Genomic DNA, 15100 nt, shown 5'->3' with positions numbered 1-15100 from the left:
GCCGGCCCGCCCAAGACTCACGACGCTGCGCCTCGATTGGGCAAGCGGCCTGCGGCCCGCCCACTTTCTTGAGGTCTTATTGCTGAGCGTGCGCAGTGCGCATTAGTATTAGTTCTTCGCTGGGCGAGTACCCAGAGCCTGAGCTCTGCGCATGCGTTCTTTAAACGTACGACCTGCCTGAAGTCAGTCTGCGCGGGAGTTACAAACTGACAGCTGGTTGAGAGAGGCCGGGCATGGCGCGGAGGTGGGTGCAGTTCGCCTCCCCTCCCTTTCGTGGAGACGCTTCTTGAGCATGTGCAGAGTTCATGTGAAGATGCGTCCTTGAGCATGTGCAGAGTTGGTTCCTTCCAAGGCCAAAAGGGTTTGTGTATTGTAAAAATGGGGGCTAAAGTGCGTCAGCCCTGTGACCTGGATAGGCTTCTCTGGTCAGATCTTAGGAGCTAAGCAGGGTCGACCCAGGGGATAACCAAGGGATGCCAGGGTCGTGTTAGGGAGGCAAGCAGACTGCCTCTGGGCATCCATTCCCTTGGGAACCCCGGGAGTGGGCCACACAGGAAGGGCTGGCAACAAAAATAAAGGTGTTGCTATTACTATTATTATTATTGTTATTCATCTTTGACTTGATGGCCCTTTTTACACTCTTTTTACACAGTGCCATATTCCTGAGCAGGGTTCTTTCTTCACAAGGCACAAAAAGTGTGGCGTTTGCTTGAGCAGGGCTTGAAAAGTATTGTGTTCTAGACTGAGTGCATACAGAGTTGTTTCTTCAAAGCAGGGAGAAAATGCCCTCCCCTCCCAAAAGACACACACACACACAAAAGATGCTTTTTTTTGCGGGGGGGGGGGTGTTTGGTAGATGAGCCAGGAATCCAGCATTGCCAGAGGACTGAACAGCTTTAGAAAAGTGAAGCTGCTTGAGTGTTTGGCAAGGTCACTGGTGTTTGCTTATATTATGAAATCTGCAGAGCATTTCAGAAAGGAGAGCCAGCCTCTGAATGCCAGTGCTAGGATGTAGTATCAGAACAAGGCTTCACCCTCTATTCCTTGTTTCTTTGGTCCTCCAGGGCAACTATTTCAGCTGCTGTGTGGAAACAGGAGGCTGGACTAGAGGGACCATTGGTCTGATCCAGCAGGCAGTTCTTAAGATCTTAGCAACTGATGAATGCATCTTTTGTTATACAATGTTTTCCTGATCTTGTGTTTTTCCAAAAGTATACTGATTCCAAACTTGTACTACTTTTGATTTTAGGCTTTGTTACCTATTTAATAACTTAATTTGCTTTGACTATTTCGATAAAAAATATTTTAAACAATGCCTGGACCCTGAAAGAAGACCCTTCTTTTTTTGTGTTCCTCCCAGAAGCAAAAAAGCAGTAGATTATTCTCAGTTTGGAGATGCTGATGATGATGATGGTAAGTTCTCTCTTTGTGCCATTGACGAGGCCCTCTGTGATGTGAGGGGTCAGGTGCCCAGTTTTAAAATGTCGCATGTTCCATGAAGAAGATGTTCTTAGCTGACCTTGGCTCAAGGGCAGTGGATCATTGCCCATCTGCTTCCTGCTTCTCTTCTAATGGCTCCATTGATAATATCTGTTGAAAAAGAGTGGGTTTTTATACCCCATTTTTCACTGCCTGAAGGAGTCTCAATGCAGCTTACAATCTCCTTCCCTTCTCCTCACAACAGAAATTGTGTGAGGTAGGTGAGGCTGAGACAGCTCTGACAGGTGAGGGCAGCTCTAATATGTGTGACTAGCCCATGGTCACCCAGCTGGATGAGTGAGGAATCAAATCTAATTGTCCATTATACCAAGCTGGCTCTCTGGAGTATTTTATTTATTGATGACTAGATTTCTTTTCTGCCCTTTCCTGAAGGCTCAGGGTAGATTAAAGCAATGAAACAGTTGGATATTAAAATACATAAGGACATTCCTTATCTAGTAAAAACTCCCCTTTTCTGCTTAGCTTAATTATAGTAAGAGCCAGGGGGGTGTAATGGTTAGGAGCAATGGCTTCTAATCTGACGACTCTGGTTTGATTCCCTGCTCCTCCACATGCAGCCAGTTGGGTGACCTTGGGCTCGTCATAGCCCTGATAGTGCTGTTCTGACTGAGCATAACATCAGGGCTTTCTCAGCCCCACCTAACTCACAGGGTATCCGTTGTGGTGAGGGGAAGGGAAAGTAATTGTAAGCCACCTTTGGGCAGTAAAAAGTGGGGTATAAAAACGAACTCTTCTTCTACTGGATTATGATTTAAAAAACTGAAGCACTAGATTATTTCACATGCCACATTCTGTGTATATATGGGATTCATGGTGGATGAGGGAACTAGTATTGTATTGATATGAAACACTATTAAAGTATTTTTTTTAAAAAACAGATGAAGATTTTGCAAGTATAGGTGCACCATCAAACAAAAAGTCGAAGAGGGTACGCTCTGAGACAAAGAAGGAGAAAAAGGAACCACAAAATAAACTCCTCAGAGGGGAGACTGAGTTGCAGAAAAGAGCAGTAAACAAAAGGTAAGATGAAGAAAGGGGGACAAGCCCCTGTTTTGCAAGACATTAAAAATCACTGTCCTTTCTCGTACAATAAAATCAGAGTCCAGTAGCACCTTTAAGACCAATAAAGATTTATTCAGGGCATGAGCTTTCGCTTCATCAACACGGCTACCCATTTGAATTTGTCCTTTTCCGTGTTTAAAATAATTGAGTGGGAATGTAGAGCAGCGATTTTTAAAAAAAAGATCTGGCAGCACATATAAAGCTGTCTTGCTTGTGGCTAAAAATTAGGAGTCAACCCTCAGATCAGTCCACCTTTGGAAAATGTTCCTATTCTGCCTTAACTGTAATTAAACCATTTGTTGTTAATATTGCTTAAGATCTTGAAGTCAGGGTAAATGTGGTTCCATTATGTTCATTAGCTTTTTGCATTTCTTCAGGGCTGCAGAAGTGTATTGAGAATATGTTCCTAAATTATTGTATGAACTATTTCAGGGTTCCCTTGGATGACAAGCTTTATCACAGAGACTTGGAAGTTGCCCTAGCATTGTCAGTGAGTGAACCAGCTTCAGGTGCCTGCAAAATAAAAGATTCACAGGAACAAGGTTAGTAGTTTTCGTGCAATAGGAATTACAGTTGTCTGTGCTCCTTTTAATGGTGTTTCTTGTCGGGGACTGTTTTGTTCCTTATCCTGCACCTACGTGCAGATTGCATGTTACCTTAAGCATGAGGCAGGTGCTGTCATTTCCTCAACTTTCCCCTGATAATGTTTGGGTAAAGATACATCACGACATTGTGTCATGCAGCATTGTCTTTACATGTTATTGAAGAAGTATGGGAGGTAGTAGCCATTCCTGATGATGTAGTTCAGAATTTAATATAATGGACCCTGATCTGTTTATATATCACTCTTCTCTTACAACAACTCTGCAAGGTAGGCTAGTCTGAGCGTGTAACTAGTACAAGGCAGGGTGGGAGATTCAAACTTAGCCCAATACCCTAACCATAAGACAGAGATTTTGAAACAGCATTTTTACCTATTCAACTCTTTTCTCTCTGAAGTTTTATTAATACATTGGTTGATATCAGAGGGCATGGTAGAAGAAGTAGCAGCACAGTTTCCATATCTTAAAATATCCATAGAATAGGAAAAGGCAAGTCATTGTTCTGTTTGAAGAATAGCTGGCCTGATCAACTAACGGAATTACTGCTGGGTGGTGGAACCACAATCTTTATGGTTTTCACAAGTGGTATTGACTGAACTGGTGGAAGCTGAGTCAATTGTTTGGGAAGGTTGCAACAAAGCATAAACCTAGGGTGTTTTTTTCCCATTTCCTCTATGGTATCCAATGTGTGCTAATCAAAATGCTCAATTTTACAGGCCTGCATGAAAGTGCAAATGAAGGTGACCTAACTGTAAAGAATTTTGGACAGGGAACAGCAGCATCTCAGCAGAAGGTACTGCCTGAAAGCCAAGATAGTGCAAATTCCGCTCACAGTTATGAGCCAGAGTCAGATGCAGGTAAGCATTTCCATTCATGTTGTTTTCATAATATACATTCTGAATGTTTAACCAGGTTATTCAAGGAAAGTATTAATTCTTAAATGCCTTGCCTTCAGCTCCCTTTTACCAAATTGCAGTTATTTGTCATTTTTTTCTTTATTATATTTTATTTACTTCATTTATAACCCCCAATCCTTTCTCCCCAATGGGAACTTAAAGTGGTTTACAGCATTCTATCCTTCATGTTATCCTCACAACAGCAATCTTGTGAAGTAGGTTAGGTTGAGAGTGTGGCTGATCCAAAGTCAACTTGCAAGTTACTGACTTAAAAATCATGGGAAATGATGGGAAACAAACAAACAAAAAAAGCCTTAGTAGGAAACAGCTAACAAATTCTTCAGGCACTGTTGGGAAGTTAACATGAAAAGAAATGAAAGCTGCACCAAAGAAAAATGTACAGTATTCTCTTTTGTTTTCAAATTGTTTTCACATTGGTAATCTGAATCTTAAGATGACAATTACACATCATTCTCTGATTAAGGGATGTAAGAGAACCAGTTTGGTGTAGTGATCAAGCGCAGTGGCTTATAATTTGGAGAGCGGGGTTTCATTGCCCACTCTTCCACATGCAACTAGTTGGGTGACCTTGGGCTAGTCACAGTCCTGTTAGAGCTGTTCTCACAGAGCAGTTTCTCAGAGCTCTTTCAGCCCCACCTAACTCACAGGGCGTCTGTTGTAGGGAGAGGAAGGGAAGGCAATTGTAAGCTGCTTTGAGGCTCCTGGTAATGAAAAGCAGGGTATAAATACCAACTGTTCTTCATTTTAATCAATGAAGTAGATTAAGTAGAATCAAGTAGATTTTTTTTTTCTACTGATCATATTTGCCTTGGAGTCAACTCATTCCCCCTTTATCCATCTGCATTTGGCTCTTCCCATATGTGTCCATGACCTTTCCAAAACTGTGTTCACAACTGCAAACTGGTTCCTATACATTTGGAATAAAGAATCAGGGTAACCGTGCCAGACTTCCACTCATTCCAACATTTTTTCTAACTTCTAGATCTTACCACTACTGATCCTAATGGTGTCACCATGCACCTGTCTATGCTTGCCCATTTTCACCACTCATCTGTATATTACCTGTGGTTTCAGCTGAAGAATCAGAAGCTAATTCCAGCTTTAGTGAAGACGGTCATGATGAATTTCCTGTGAAGAAGGCAACTACAGAAAATGGGAAGGGTGGGGAAAAGTTAAATACTAAAAACGGAAAAGCAAAGACAACTTTCAAATTGAAAAAGTGTTCTGAGGGTAAGCAAGTTTCATATCTTCTTGAACCTCTAGTATAGCATTAAGATTTCTCCGTGTGGTTTTCAAAGAGTTCTGTTATTATGGTCTGTGCTTACTTCCACAGGTCCTAAGATTTTCGTTTAATACTGATGTTAGTTCCGCAGTTTAGTATTTGTAGAAATGTGTCCAGTGTTAGTGATGCTTAGATGCGATCCAGTGAAATTTGGAGGTGAATTTTAATTTTGAGGTGTTAAGATTTTGCCGTCAAGGGGATTAGAGTTTTAAATTCATACCGAAATAAAGCATCAGCTGGTAGGTTCATTGATAGAAAGATGAGAGAAATTATTTTACTTTGCCTTTAAACCATCTAATTCATTTTCCGTTTCAAAAAGTAACTTTTGAACTAAATACAGAATCCATTTTGCTGCGAATCCATGGAAGGCGAGGGGGAAATAAAAATCAAAGGTTATTTCTTGTTGCCTCTAACCATTTTGCTAGCTCAAGCAAATCCTGAGTCATCTTCAAAGAGAGCCCCAAGTTCTTCAGAATCAGTGGGAAAGCCTTTAAAAACATCAGGCTCTGTAGCACTCAAGAGGCCCAGTTGGACACCACCAGGTATGTTTTATGCATGATAAGAAAACAAACTCTCCTACCCATGCCATTTCTAGCATGAACAGAATAGGTTGGCTACAATCTGTTTTCAGCTGGTGATAAAAGAGAAGGAAGTAATCTTAGCTGAACACCGAGAAAGGTTCAGCTGAGGATCATGGGACCTGGCTGGATTTAAAGCCACATGGACTGAAGGCTGAAGTAAGGAGGGGGATTGGACAAGTCTGATTGAAAGCTGGCTGGATCCAACCTGATAATGCTGAAGGCTGTCTTGATCAGATCTTCCTTTTATCTTAGAAAATCTTTTGTGTTTAGAACTAGAGTGTTAAGAACACATGTTACCCCACAAATGCTGGTTTTTGTCTCCTTTGGTTGAGATTTGAGCATTTATATGTTTCATTCTAAAGCAGCCTATAGAGATATGCCTTGTGTTAAGTTTGGGCACCGGGAAAAAGCTCCATGCCTTGCACCAGTGGTCACCTTTTTATCACCGGGGACCACTCAATGCCTTTTACTGAGGCCCGGTGGAGGGGGGGGTAGTTTACTCCTCTACTCTCAACCACTGCCCTAACGCTCTCTGGTTGCTATGGTAATGTTTAAACATCCCTTCAAAATAAGATACAGACACGCCACAACAATGAACATAAGGAACATTTTATTTTCACTCATGAAAGTATTCACTATTTTAACTCATGACAATGACAGATCAATGGGAACCCTGAGCTTGTTTCTCTGCAATGAGATACTCCCATCTGGGAGTGATGGGAGACAATGACACCCAAAGTTGTAAAGGGCCGGGGGGGATGAAGTAAAGTGCCCGGGGGGGGGGAGAAGGCGTCCTTCGGGGCCCACCTCCAATTAGTCGAAGGACCACATGTGGTCCGCGGCCCACAGGTTGGGGATCGCTACCTTGCACAATACTTCAGCTCCAGGAACAGAACTGATGAATGAAAGATTGTCTAAACAGCCTGGAATTTTTCTTACACACATCTTCACCTATCTCTTCAGCGGCATCTGGAAGCAGTAATAGCCCTCCGGGAGGAGTCGTGCAATCACCCACTCAGAGTCTCAGGCTTGGCCTTTCCAGGTTGGCAAGAGTGAAGCCCTTGCACCCCAGCATTGCCAGCATCTGAATGACCCCGTGATGATTTTAGATGTTGCAAACTCAAACAACTGGTGAAACTATGGGATATTCCTAATTTTTAAAACACAAGAAATTAGAAATTAGGCCATCAACTGGCAGTTCAGGACTGGGAGTTGCATTTTAAGAGGTTTGTAAGACGTGAGCTGATGACAACACTTAGAATCTTGTGTAATATTTCAAATCTTACGTTGCAATCCCTCTTTAACCACTGAAAATGGGGAGGGCGGTATATAAATCTAAATAAATAAATAAATAAATAAATAAAATTTCACATTATTGGCATATTTGCTCCTTGTGGGTGGGTGGGTGGTGACTGAGCGACTGCCAGCGGGCCAGAATAGATCCTTCAAGACTAGTCATATCCATCTACAGATATGGGTTGGATCCAGAGTAGTACCAGTGGATCGCTATTGATGGAAGCAAACTTTCCTGTGTCTCAAAATTCTGTTCTTGATCAACAGTTGACCCTCAAGAGCAGCTTTGGTGACAAAAGTATGGATTTACAGAAAAGGGGGGGGGGATTGGTATAAAAAAAAACACAAATACTTCCTCCAGTGACAGAAGGACCGTCCAGCAGATAAAGATGACACTTGGATTCAGTCATGGTTTTAAAATGTCAAAAGGGCTTAATATGATTTTTAAACATCACAAGGGCTCAACAAAGCTTATTTGATATTTAATGAAAAGCGGTCTTCAGTTTCCAATCTGCTAATTTTCTGTTGTCATGTAACAGGAGTACATACCATCAAGTCTGTTTTCCTCGGTGTGATTCTCCTCAGATCTTGACAATGTGCATTTATTGATGAATGTGTATTATGTATCACGGTGACTTTTATGAAATAAAAGTGACTTTCCTGAAATAAATTTTTAAAAGAAATGGCACAAAGCTTTGCTACTTTCTTAAGATCAAAGGCTTTGGTGTTTGGATGCTCAAAGTGGATCTTGTTTAAGTGAACCAGCTTAGGTTGAATCTCTGAGGGAAAGTACCCTAACTGCCATACGTAAAACAAAGCCCCAAAGCTATTCATTGCAACCCAGACATTATTACTTTTTGTCATAAAGCAGTTCCCTGTGAGGGAGGTGAGTGTTCCATTAAAGGCTGAGCAAGGCCACCTTCCCAGCACCAGATGTAGAGCATTCAATATTTAAGAACCTAATAAATGAAGACATAATACACATGCTTTGTTCATGCATTCAGGCTGAGCAAAAGTACAAAGAGGTGAAAACCCTTTCCATATACTTGGCTTTTATCCACAATGATGTTTACATAGGACAAGCTAGTTTTATTTTACTTTAGTTCTCATTGCTGGGATTTCTCCCCATTGTCCATCACCAGGTGGGCAAGGTGGAGTCACTAGTTCAGAGGTTCCCAATGAGGTGCTCAATCAGACTTGCCACCCTCCAGAGGGGTTGCTGGACTTCTGGGCCTCTTCTGCATGATGGATAAGCTGATGCAAACTCACTAAATACATCGTTGTTTTTCTGATCTCTGCACAGAAGAGTTAATTTACTCCCCAAAACTGATTTTGCTCTGCATGGTGAACTGCCTCTTCGGTGCTTTTAAGCATCTTTTAAGCAACACGTGACTTTGCACTGCAAAAAATTATTCTAAAGCATCTTTTGAACAGAACTCCTTCCTGAAATGTCAAAGATTTACTACTATTAAACCCGCCTCCCGTGGCAGCTATTTTGTGGTTGTCGGCCCACCACCATGTGTCAGAACTCCAAAGGTGCTTACAGGCTCTAAAACATTAGGGACTTCCCCCTTCCCACCCTAGGCAAAGGTTTTGACCTTCATGGCTTGTACCTTCCTGGTCAGAAGCTAGAAAATGCAAGAGCTTCTTAGTGCTCAGAGAATTCATAGGGCCATTCCGCATGATTGTAATATAGGGATAGTCTTACATTTTGTTTTCGCCACTAAAACTGCGTTCCGCATGACGTCGTAAGCAATCTGCAACTCTAGCGCCAAAATCGCTTTGTTGTAGTGATTTTCGGGGAATCGGGAAAAGTGGATTCACCCTCAGAAAATCGTGACACTCTTGCCAACAACCTGCAACACTTGCGAAAAAGACATGTGCGTTCTCAATGTAGCGGTTGAAACAAAGTCCCTCCCCCTGGCTCTCTCCTCCAAATTTCCAGCCGAGATTCCACTATTTAAAATAGCGTTTCCGCTTTGTGGAAACAATTGGAAACATTGGTCCTTGTGCGGAATGGCCCATAATCTTCACTTGGGAGAATCCATCACCTCTGAGGCCAGTCAGCCTCTCCTGCCTCAAGAGCAAGGCTTTGCAATCTACCAATTTGGCTCTTAGTAATTTCTGCCCCCTTAGGTGTGATATTCTAGTATTGTGAGGAGGTGGTAATCAATTGGTTTTCCTTCAGCCAGAGCCATTGACTTATGTAAGAGCTTGGAGCAGGTTGGCTCATCCCCTTGGCTCTAAGTTTTGCAGCTGGGTTTCAACAAAGGAGTGGAGTGTAGTCACAATTACTGAGGTATTGGGGTAAATTCTTGGACGGGGGACACTCCCACAAAAGGATCGAGCAGAGCTGAGTCCGCTGCTCAGGCAGGCGACCCCGTAGATGGCAACTTGGTTCTTCTGTGAAGTTCAATCGACAGGTTTCCGGACATTCCAACCTCACCTGTGTGACACTGTTGCATCATAGATGCCATCCTCAGGAAAGTTCCACTGGCCCATCATGTACCCACAGTGTCCCATCATTGTGCCTGGGTGCTGTAAATACTGAAAAACAGATTAAAATTGGCCAAGACCCAAATATTGCGATAGGATGCTACTGCTGTGACCTGTTCACGTCTCAGCTTGGTTGCCTTCAGCAGATGGCGTGTTGATGCCTCAGCAGAGCTTATTGTTCTTGTGATGGACTCTTCTTGAGGGCTGTGGGAAATGCCACAAAAGAAGAAACATTCACTCGCTGAGCAAAACAAACAGAAGGCTGGTGCAGAGCACAAGCTGGAGACGGGCGATTATCAAGACCGGATCGCCTGCACAGGTGCTGCAAGACCCCTTGCTTGTCCTTCACCATGCAATCCTGGGCCTCCGGGCCTCCCTGGGGCTTCTGCTGTGGAAACAGGTGATTCACTAGAAATTTCATGGAAGACATTTCTGTCTGTGTTAAGATCCATGGAGGAATGTTCAGCAAACAAGATGAGCACCTTGGCTCCACAGCTAATAACATCTCAACCAGTTCTATTGAGGTAGGGAAATTGTCAATCATTCATTATAGATTGTGGCAAAAGAATGTAGCTCAGGGAAGGCTCCCCCCCCCTCCCCATGAGATGCAGGCTGGCGCTCCCATTAAGGGTTATCAGCCATTAGGAGGGCCCTGTTGGTCTCCATCCGGGTTCCTGGAATTCTCTCTGGAGAAAGCATGCTCATTTAGCCAGGGGAGTCAGCCATCATATGTTGGTTTTATCAAGTCTGGCAGCTCCTGCTATGTTTAATTATTTTAAGCCTAGTCATGGCTAAATATTGCTGGGTGCTTCCACACATGCTAAATAATGCAGTTTCAATCTGTTTCGGTGACTGTTTGCAAGTGTTTTTTTGCCATTTCACCCAACTCAAGTCCAGTTGCAAAGTGGATTGAAAGTATGTCATTCAAAGAGGTGTGGTGGTTAAGAGTGGCAGCTTCTAAGCTGGAGAACCAGGTTTGATTCTCCTCCCCATGCAGCCAGCTGGGTGACCTTGGGCCTCTCACAGTTCTCTCAGGGCTATCTCAGCCCCACCTACCTCGTTGGATGCCATGGGAAGAGGAAGAGAAGGCAATTTGTAGTGAAAAGCGGGATATAAAACCCAACTCTTCTTTTTTATTGTTCAATTACTGTAAAGTCTGTGGATTTAGGGGTGGACATGGACACTAGAAGTGATTTGAGCTCTTTATTGTGATCCCAGCAGGGTGCAAAAAGAACTGAAACTGAACCAAGACCCCCTCCCCCCCAAAAAAAACAACAACAAATTATATACCATATTTGCCGGCGTATAAGACGACTGGACATATAAGACGACCCCCCAACATTTCCACTGAAAATACAGTACTATGGGCCACTATTGGGCAGCTATGTCTATCCCAACTGAAGTGCACCCGGTGTATAGGACGACCCCCCCCCCCACTTGGAGGCATGTTTTTCAGGGGGGAAAGTAGTCTTATACGCCAGCAAATACTGTACATAAGCAAAAATGGATCTTCCCACCAGTACATGCTATTAGTCAGTTTCAGTTTAAACTGACTGAATCTGGCAGAGGGGATCTAGCTGTGCATTTCTCAATTACATTGTAAACTACGATCCTGACTTGGCCCTCAAGCTCAGTCCTGGGCTTGACACAAGTACTTTTACAGTTGTTGGACAAAGAGTCAGATAAAATGAAATAAACTATCCCCATTTGTTTGTTTTTTTACACTACAAATAGACTGGAAAGCCTTAAAACTCAAAGTGACATAGACGAAGAATCTCATGTTTTTCATTCATTCTGGTAATTCAGAAGATCACAGCATTTTGAATGCCTGGAAAGGATATAAGGAATAAGGGGAAGTGTGTGAGCATCAAAAATGACAAACCCATAAGCTCTGAAGTCTCTCTGATTAACCTTGCTTGAGTTGTCTCCATCCTATTGAGAACATCCGTGGGTGATTCTACTTGTGTGCAAATGTTTTAGATCTCTCATTACAGACTTTGTAAGCCGCCCTGAGCCCTCAGGGAAGAGCGGCATATACATTAGATAGATAAATAAATTATAAAACATAATAATAATAATGGTGCTTTTCCGATTCTTGTGCCAAAAAGATTGTCTACCCTGCATTAGATGTTTTTGCTTTCCAAATTTCCCCCCGTCAAAGCCCTGTTGCAGGTATGTCGATACAGGACTACAGTAATGCCTCATTCTTTTTCCTTATGATTTTGGTAGCCCTTAGGCATGTATGTACAATGTTCCTGCCACTCTCTCCAGGGACACATGTACTTAGCATGTTATGACCAAACCATGTCTTGAGCCACTTTACTGATAATCCCCCCCCCCTCCCGCATCGTAAAAGGCAGAATGGCCCAAATAATTTCCCATGTGTACATTGATTTTGTGACCAGTTTGTAACCTCTCCTCCATGCATTTTTCTCCATTCTAATTATTTAGGAAAAAAATTGCCATCAAACCTGAAAAAATAAAAAAAGGCAGGTCAAGCGCTCTCCCGGTTATACTGAAACCTGGTGAAAAACCAAACGCAACACTCCAAAAGGTGAGCAAAAGTTATTTTAAGGCAGGGATCATGTTTGTCATTTTCCTACTTGTCGTTCAGGATATGATGGTGATGGGGACTGTGGTTTCTCAAAAACCCGAATAGGTTTTTTAAAAGTTAATTTCCAGTCGAGGGGGTGTTTAGTCCGTCCCCTGCTTTAGGCGAAGCAGAGCAGAGTCAGACAACGAGAGTCTTGCCCTCTTCCCAATCTTGATGAAATGAAGTTATTTCAGCTTGCCAAGGGATGATTTGGTTAAATGCCAAATTAGTCCTGAATAAAATAGAGGTAATCCTGGGCTCAAGGCTTGCTGAGGACTTGGCTGGTCCTGTTTGTTACAGCTGAAACAACACCAGACACTTGGTCCAGTGCAGAAACAAGACAGAAGCAGAGTGGCAATAAATGTGCATAGATTCCATCTTACATGATTTGCTTATGAAAGATGTTAGGAATTCTGTTGGCAGACCACCACCCACTTTGTGCCTGATGGACTTCCTGATTTGAGCTCATGAAGCTTTAGTATTGGAAACTGGCTCAGGAGGAGAGGAAAGGGTAGGTGATTCTAAACCACATTGAGACTCCTCCGAGTAGTAAAAAGTATACATTCTCTCCTCCTCCTCGCTACCGGGCTCAAATCTTAGCTTAACTAGACATGAAAAATCCTGCTCTTCTACTACAGACCAACTGAAACTATAGATATATTCCTTCAGTTTGGTGAGAGCCAGTTTGGTGTATTGGTTAGGAGTGCAGACTTCTAATCTGGCGAGCCGGGTTTGGTTCCCCGCTCCTCCTCATGCATCCAGCTGGGTGACCTTGGGCTCGCCACGGCACTGATAAAGCTGTTTTGACCGAGCAGGAATAGCAGGGCTCTCTCAGCCTCACCCACCTCACAGGGTGTCTGTTGTGGGGAGAGGAAAGAGATGGTGACTGTAAGCTGCTTTGAGACTCCTTCGGGTAGGGAAAAGCAGCATATAAGAAGCAACTATTCTTCTTCTTCTTCCCTGCAATGGTGATTTGGAAAACGCTTCTCTGAAACACTCACTGTACTTTAAAAAAAACTTGGTGATGTTCCCCAGTTCCATTTATCAGCAGCATCCTGTGCTTCTCTCCTTCCTCTGGTTATTGTCCACAGGAAAGGGAACCGAGTGCTGTCGTTCACAGCTCAAAGCAAGATGGAGAGAAAACTAGAACTGGCTCAGATCAACCGGATTCCTGCAGTAAGCAAAGTGTTCATAATATACGCCTCTTTCCCTTCATGACTATAGGGAACTTTTGTAAAATTAACTTCAGTGGCTCCTAGCCATTGTGACTAAAGAGAACCTCCATGTTCAAAGTTGGTAAACCTCTGAATACAGGTGCTAAGAGATATCCATCTCTTTTTATCCTCCTTGATCTATCTAAGTCTTTAAGACCGATTATGCACTGGAGGTTTCATGCTGGGCTGCAGGCTGGGGTTTTAGTCGTGGCAGGTTGCCCCACCTCTTCCTGCACCCACATGGGGGAGCATTTGGCCTGGTGCACCTCATCTGCCCCCCATTTGTGCTCCTGATAGGGGGGTGGGGCAGTGAAGTTCCCAGTGCATAAACGGTCTAACTGAGCATTTTGTTAGAGCATTAAAGAAATAGGGTGGCTTCAGTCTCCTTTCTTCTATCAGATTCGGCATGGGGAAGGACCTCAGTGGAGTATAAAGCTTTGGAGTCCACCCTCCAAAGCTGCCATTTCCTACAGGGGCATTGATCTCTTTAGTCTGTGGATTAGCTATAATTTCAGGAGATCCCCAGGTCCCACCTGGGGACCGGCATCCATAAAGAACATCTGTGGAGTTTATATAAGATCTGAGGGAGGGGTTCTTCCTTGGGCCTCCTTACAAGCCCTACCCCATGCAGAGCCCACAGAACTGGGTTTGAAACCAGTTTTTGAGGTCATAAAAGAGGCAACAAGGACCAGTGTGAGTGAGAGAAGCCAATCCCGCTGAGGAAGAGTGCTTGCACTCAACAGCTCATGCTTTGAATAAATCTGGACTTGCAATTCCTCTGTGGTTTGCACTGAGAGGTTTGCTGGTTCTGAGTACCGAACTTTCCATTAGATGCTGTAGCTAATTCTTCCTTGAGTTTATCTGACCCGCTTTTTAAAAGTTCAAAGCCATCTATGAATAAACTGGTACAGGCACAAGTTATTCCCACCTTTGGGGGATGTCTTGATAGCTAAACTGGTCTCAAACTGGCAGAAGTTTGTTTGTGTGCAAATATACCTTCGGCCTCTCTTCTTCCAAACAGGAAAATCTCCTAAAGGAGATGTAAGTCATCCAGCCAGCAAAACGAAGGGAGATCAGATTGCCAGTGAAACAAGCTACACTCAACTTCCTTTGGTAAGCAAACCTGTTATGGCTATCCATATCTATTGCATCCCAGCAAAGGGATTTTTCAGTACTTTCCTTCATAGGCATAAAATCTCACTGATTTCGACTGTTTAATGTCATAAGCAAAACCTGAGTGGAGATTTCATGAAATTTTGGCTTGCTCTTTGCAGTCTCTCCCTGAGCCCAAACCTGTAGTCCAAAGACAGCGTGAAGTACCGCCTTTCATTCCTCAAGAAAACACAGGCTTGACACACAAGTTCAAGAAAGGCAACTTGGGCCTGACAAATCTCAAAGACTGGCATCAGCAGGTGAGAGAAGCAGTAAGCCTTTTTGGGTGAGCCCTCTGTATGAGCAAAGTACTGATTGGATAGGGAAGGCCCAAATAACAGTCTGTGGCCACAGGGTTTCTTACTTGCTCCCCAAAAGCATGGGGATGCACCCATAGCAATTCAACAG

The 15100-nt window shown here is 43.3% G+C and overlaps 2 protein-coding genes across 3 annotated transcripts in view; both read left to right on the top strand.

Moving 5' to 3' along the window:
* Positions 1–69: 69 nt before the first annotated feature.
* Positions 70–7920, top strand: RAD51AP1 (RAD51 associated protein 1). Of its 2 annotated transcripts, none has more exons than XM_077309683.1 (8): positions 70–244; positions 1361–1413; positions 2379–2520; positions 2995–3104; positions 3884–4021; positions 5156–5311; positions 5789–5905; positions 6908–7920. In XM_077309683.1, exons 1-8 carry the CDS (start codon positions 234–236, stop codon positions 7030–7032), a joined length of 852 nt encoding a protein of 283 aa, XP_077165798.1. In that variant the 5' UTR covers positions 70–233; the 3' UTR covers positions 7033–7920. The 2 variants fall into 2 exon arrangements, with proteins under 2 accessions (XP_077165798.1, XP_077165797.1); XM_077309682.1 differs by having other exon boundaries at positions 3881–4021.
* A 1870-nt stretch (positions 7921–9790) lies between these two features.
* Positions 9791–15100, top strand: part of LOC143823485 (uncharacterized) — a 20293-nt gene continuing 14983 nt past the window's right edge. Inside the window, exons 1-5 of the mRNA XM_077309859.1 lie at positions 9791–10257; positions 12185–12287; positions 13418–13502; positions 14562–14653; positions 14815–14952. Coding sequence (XP_077165974.1) covers positions 9947–10257; positions 12185–12287; positions 13418–13502; positions 14562–14653; positions 14815–14952 — 729 coding nt within the window. The 5' untranslated portion in view covers positions 9791–9946. The remainder of the gene's footprint in view (positions 10258–12184; positions 12288–13417; positions 13503–14561; positions 14654–14814; positions 14953–15100) is intronic.

The sequence above is a fragment of the Paroedura picta genome, chromosome 14 (genome assembly GCF_049243985.1).
Source record: "Paroedura picta isolate Pp20150507F chromosome 14, Ppicta_v3.0, whole genome shotgun sequence".
NCBI classification, from domain to species: domain Eukaryota; kingdom Metazoa; phylum Chordata; class Lepidosauria; order Squamata; family Gekkonidae; genus Paroedura; species Paroedura picta.
Note: the sequence above shows the minus strand (reverse complement) of the source record. Positions and strands in the feature narration are given on the sequence as shown.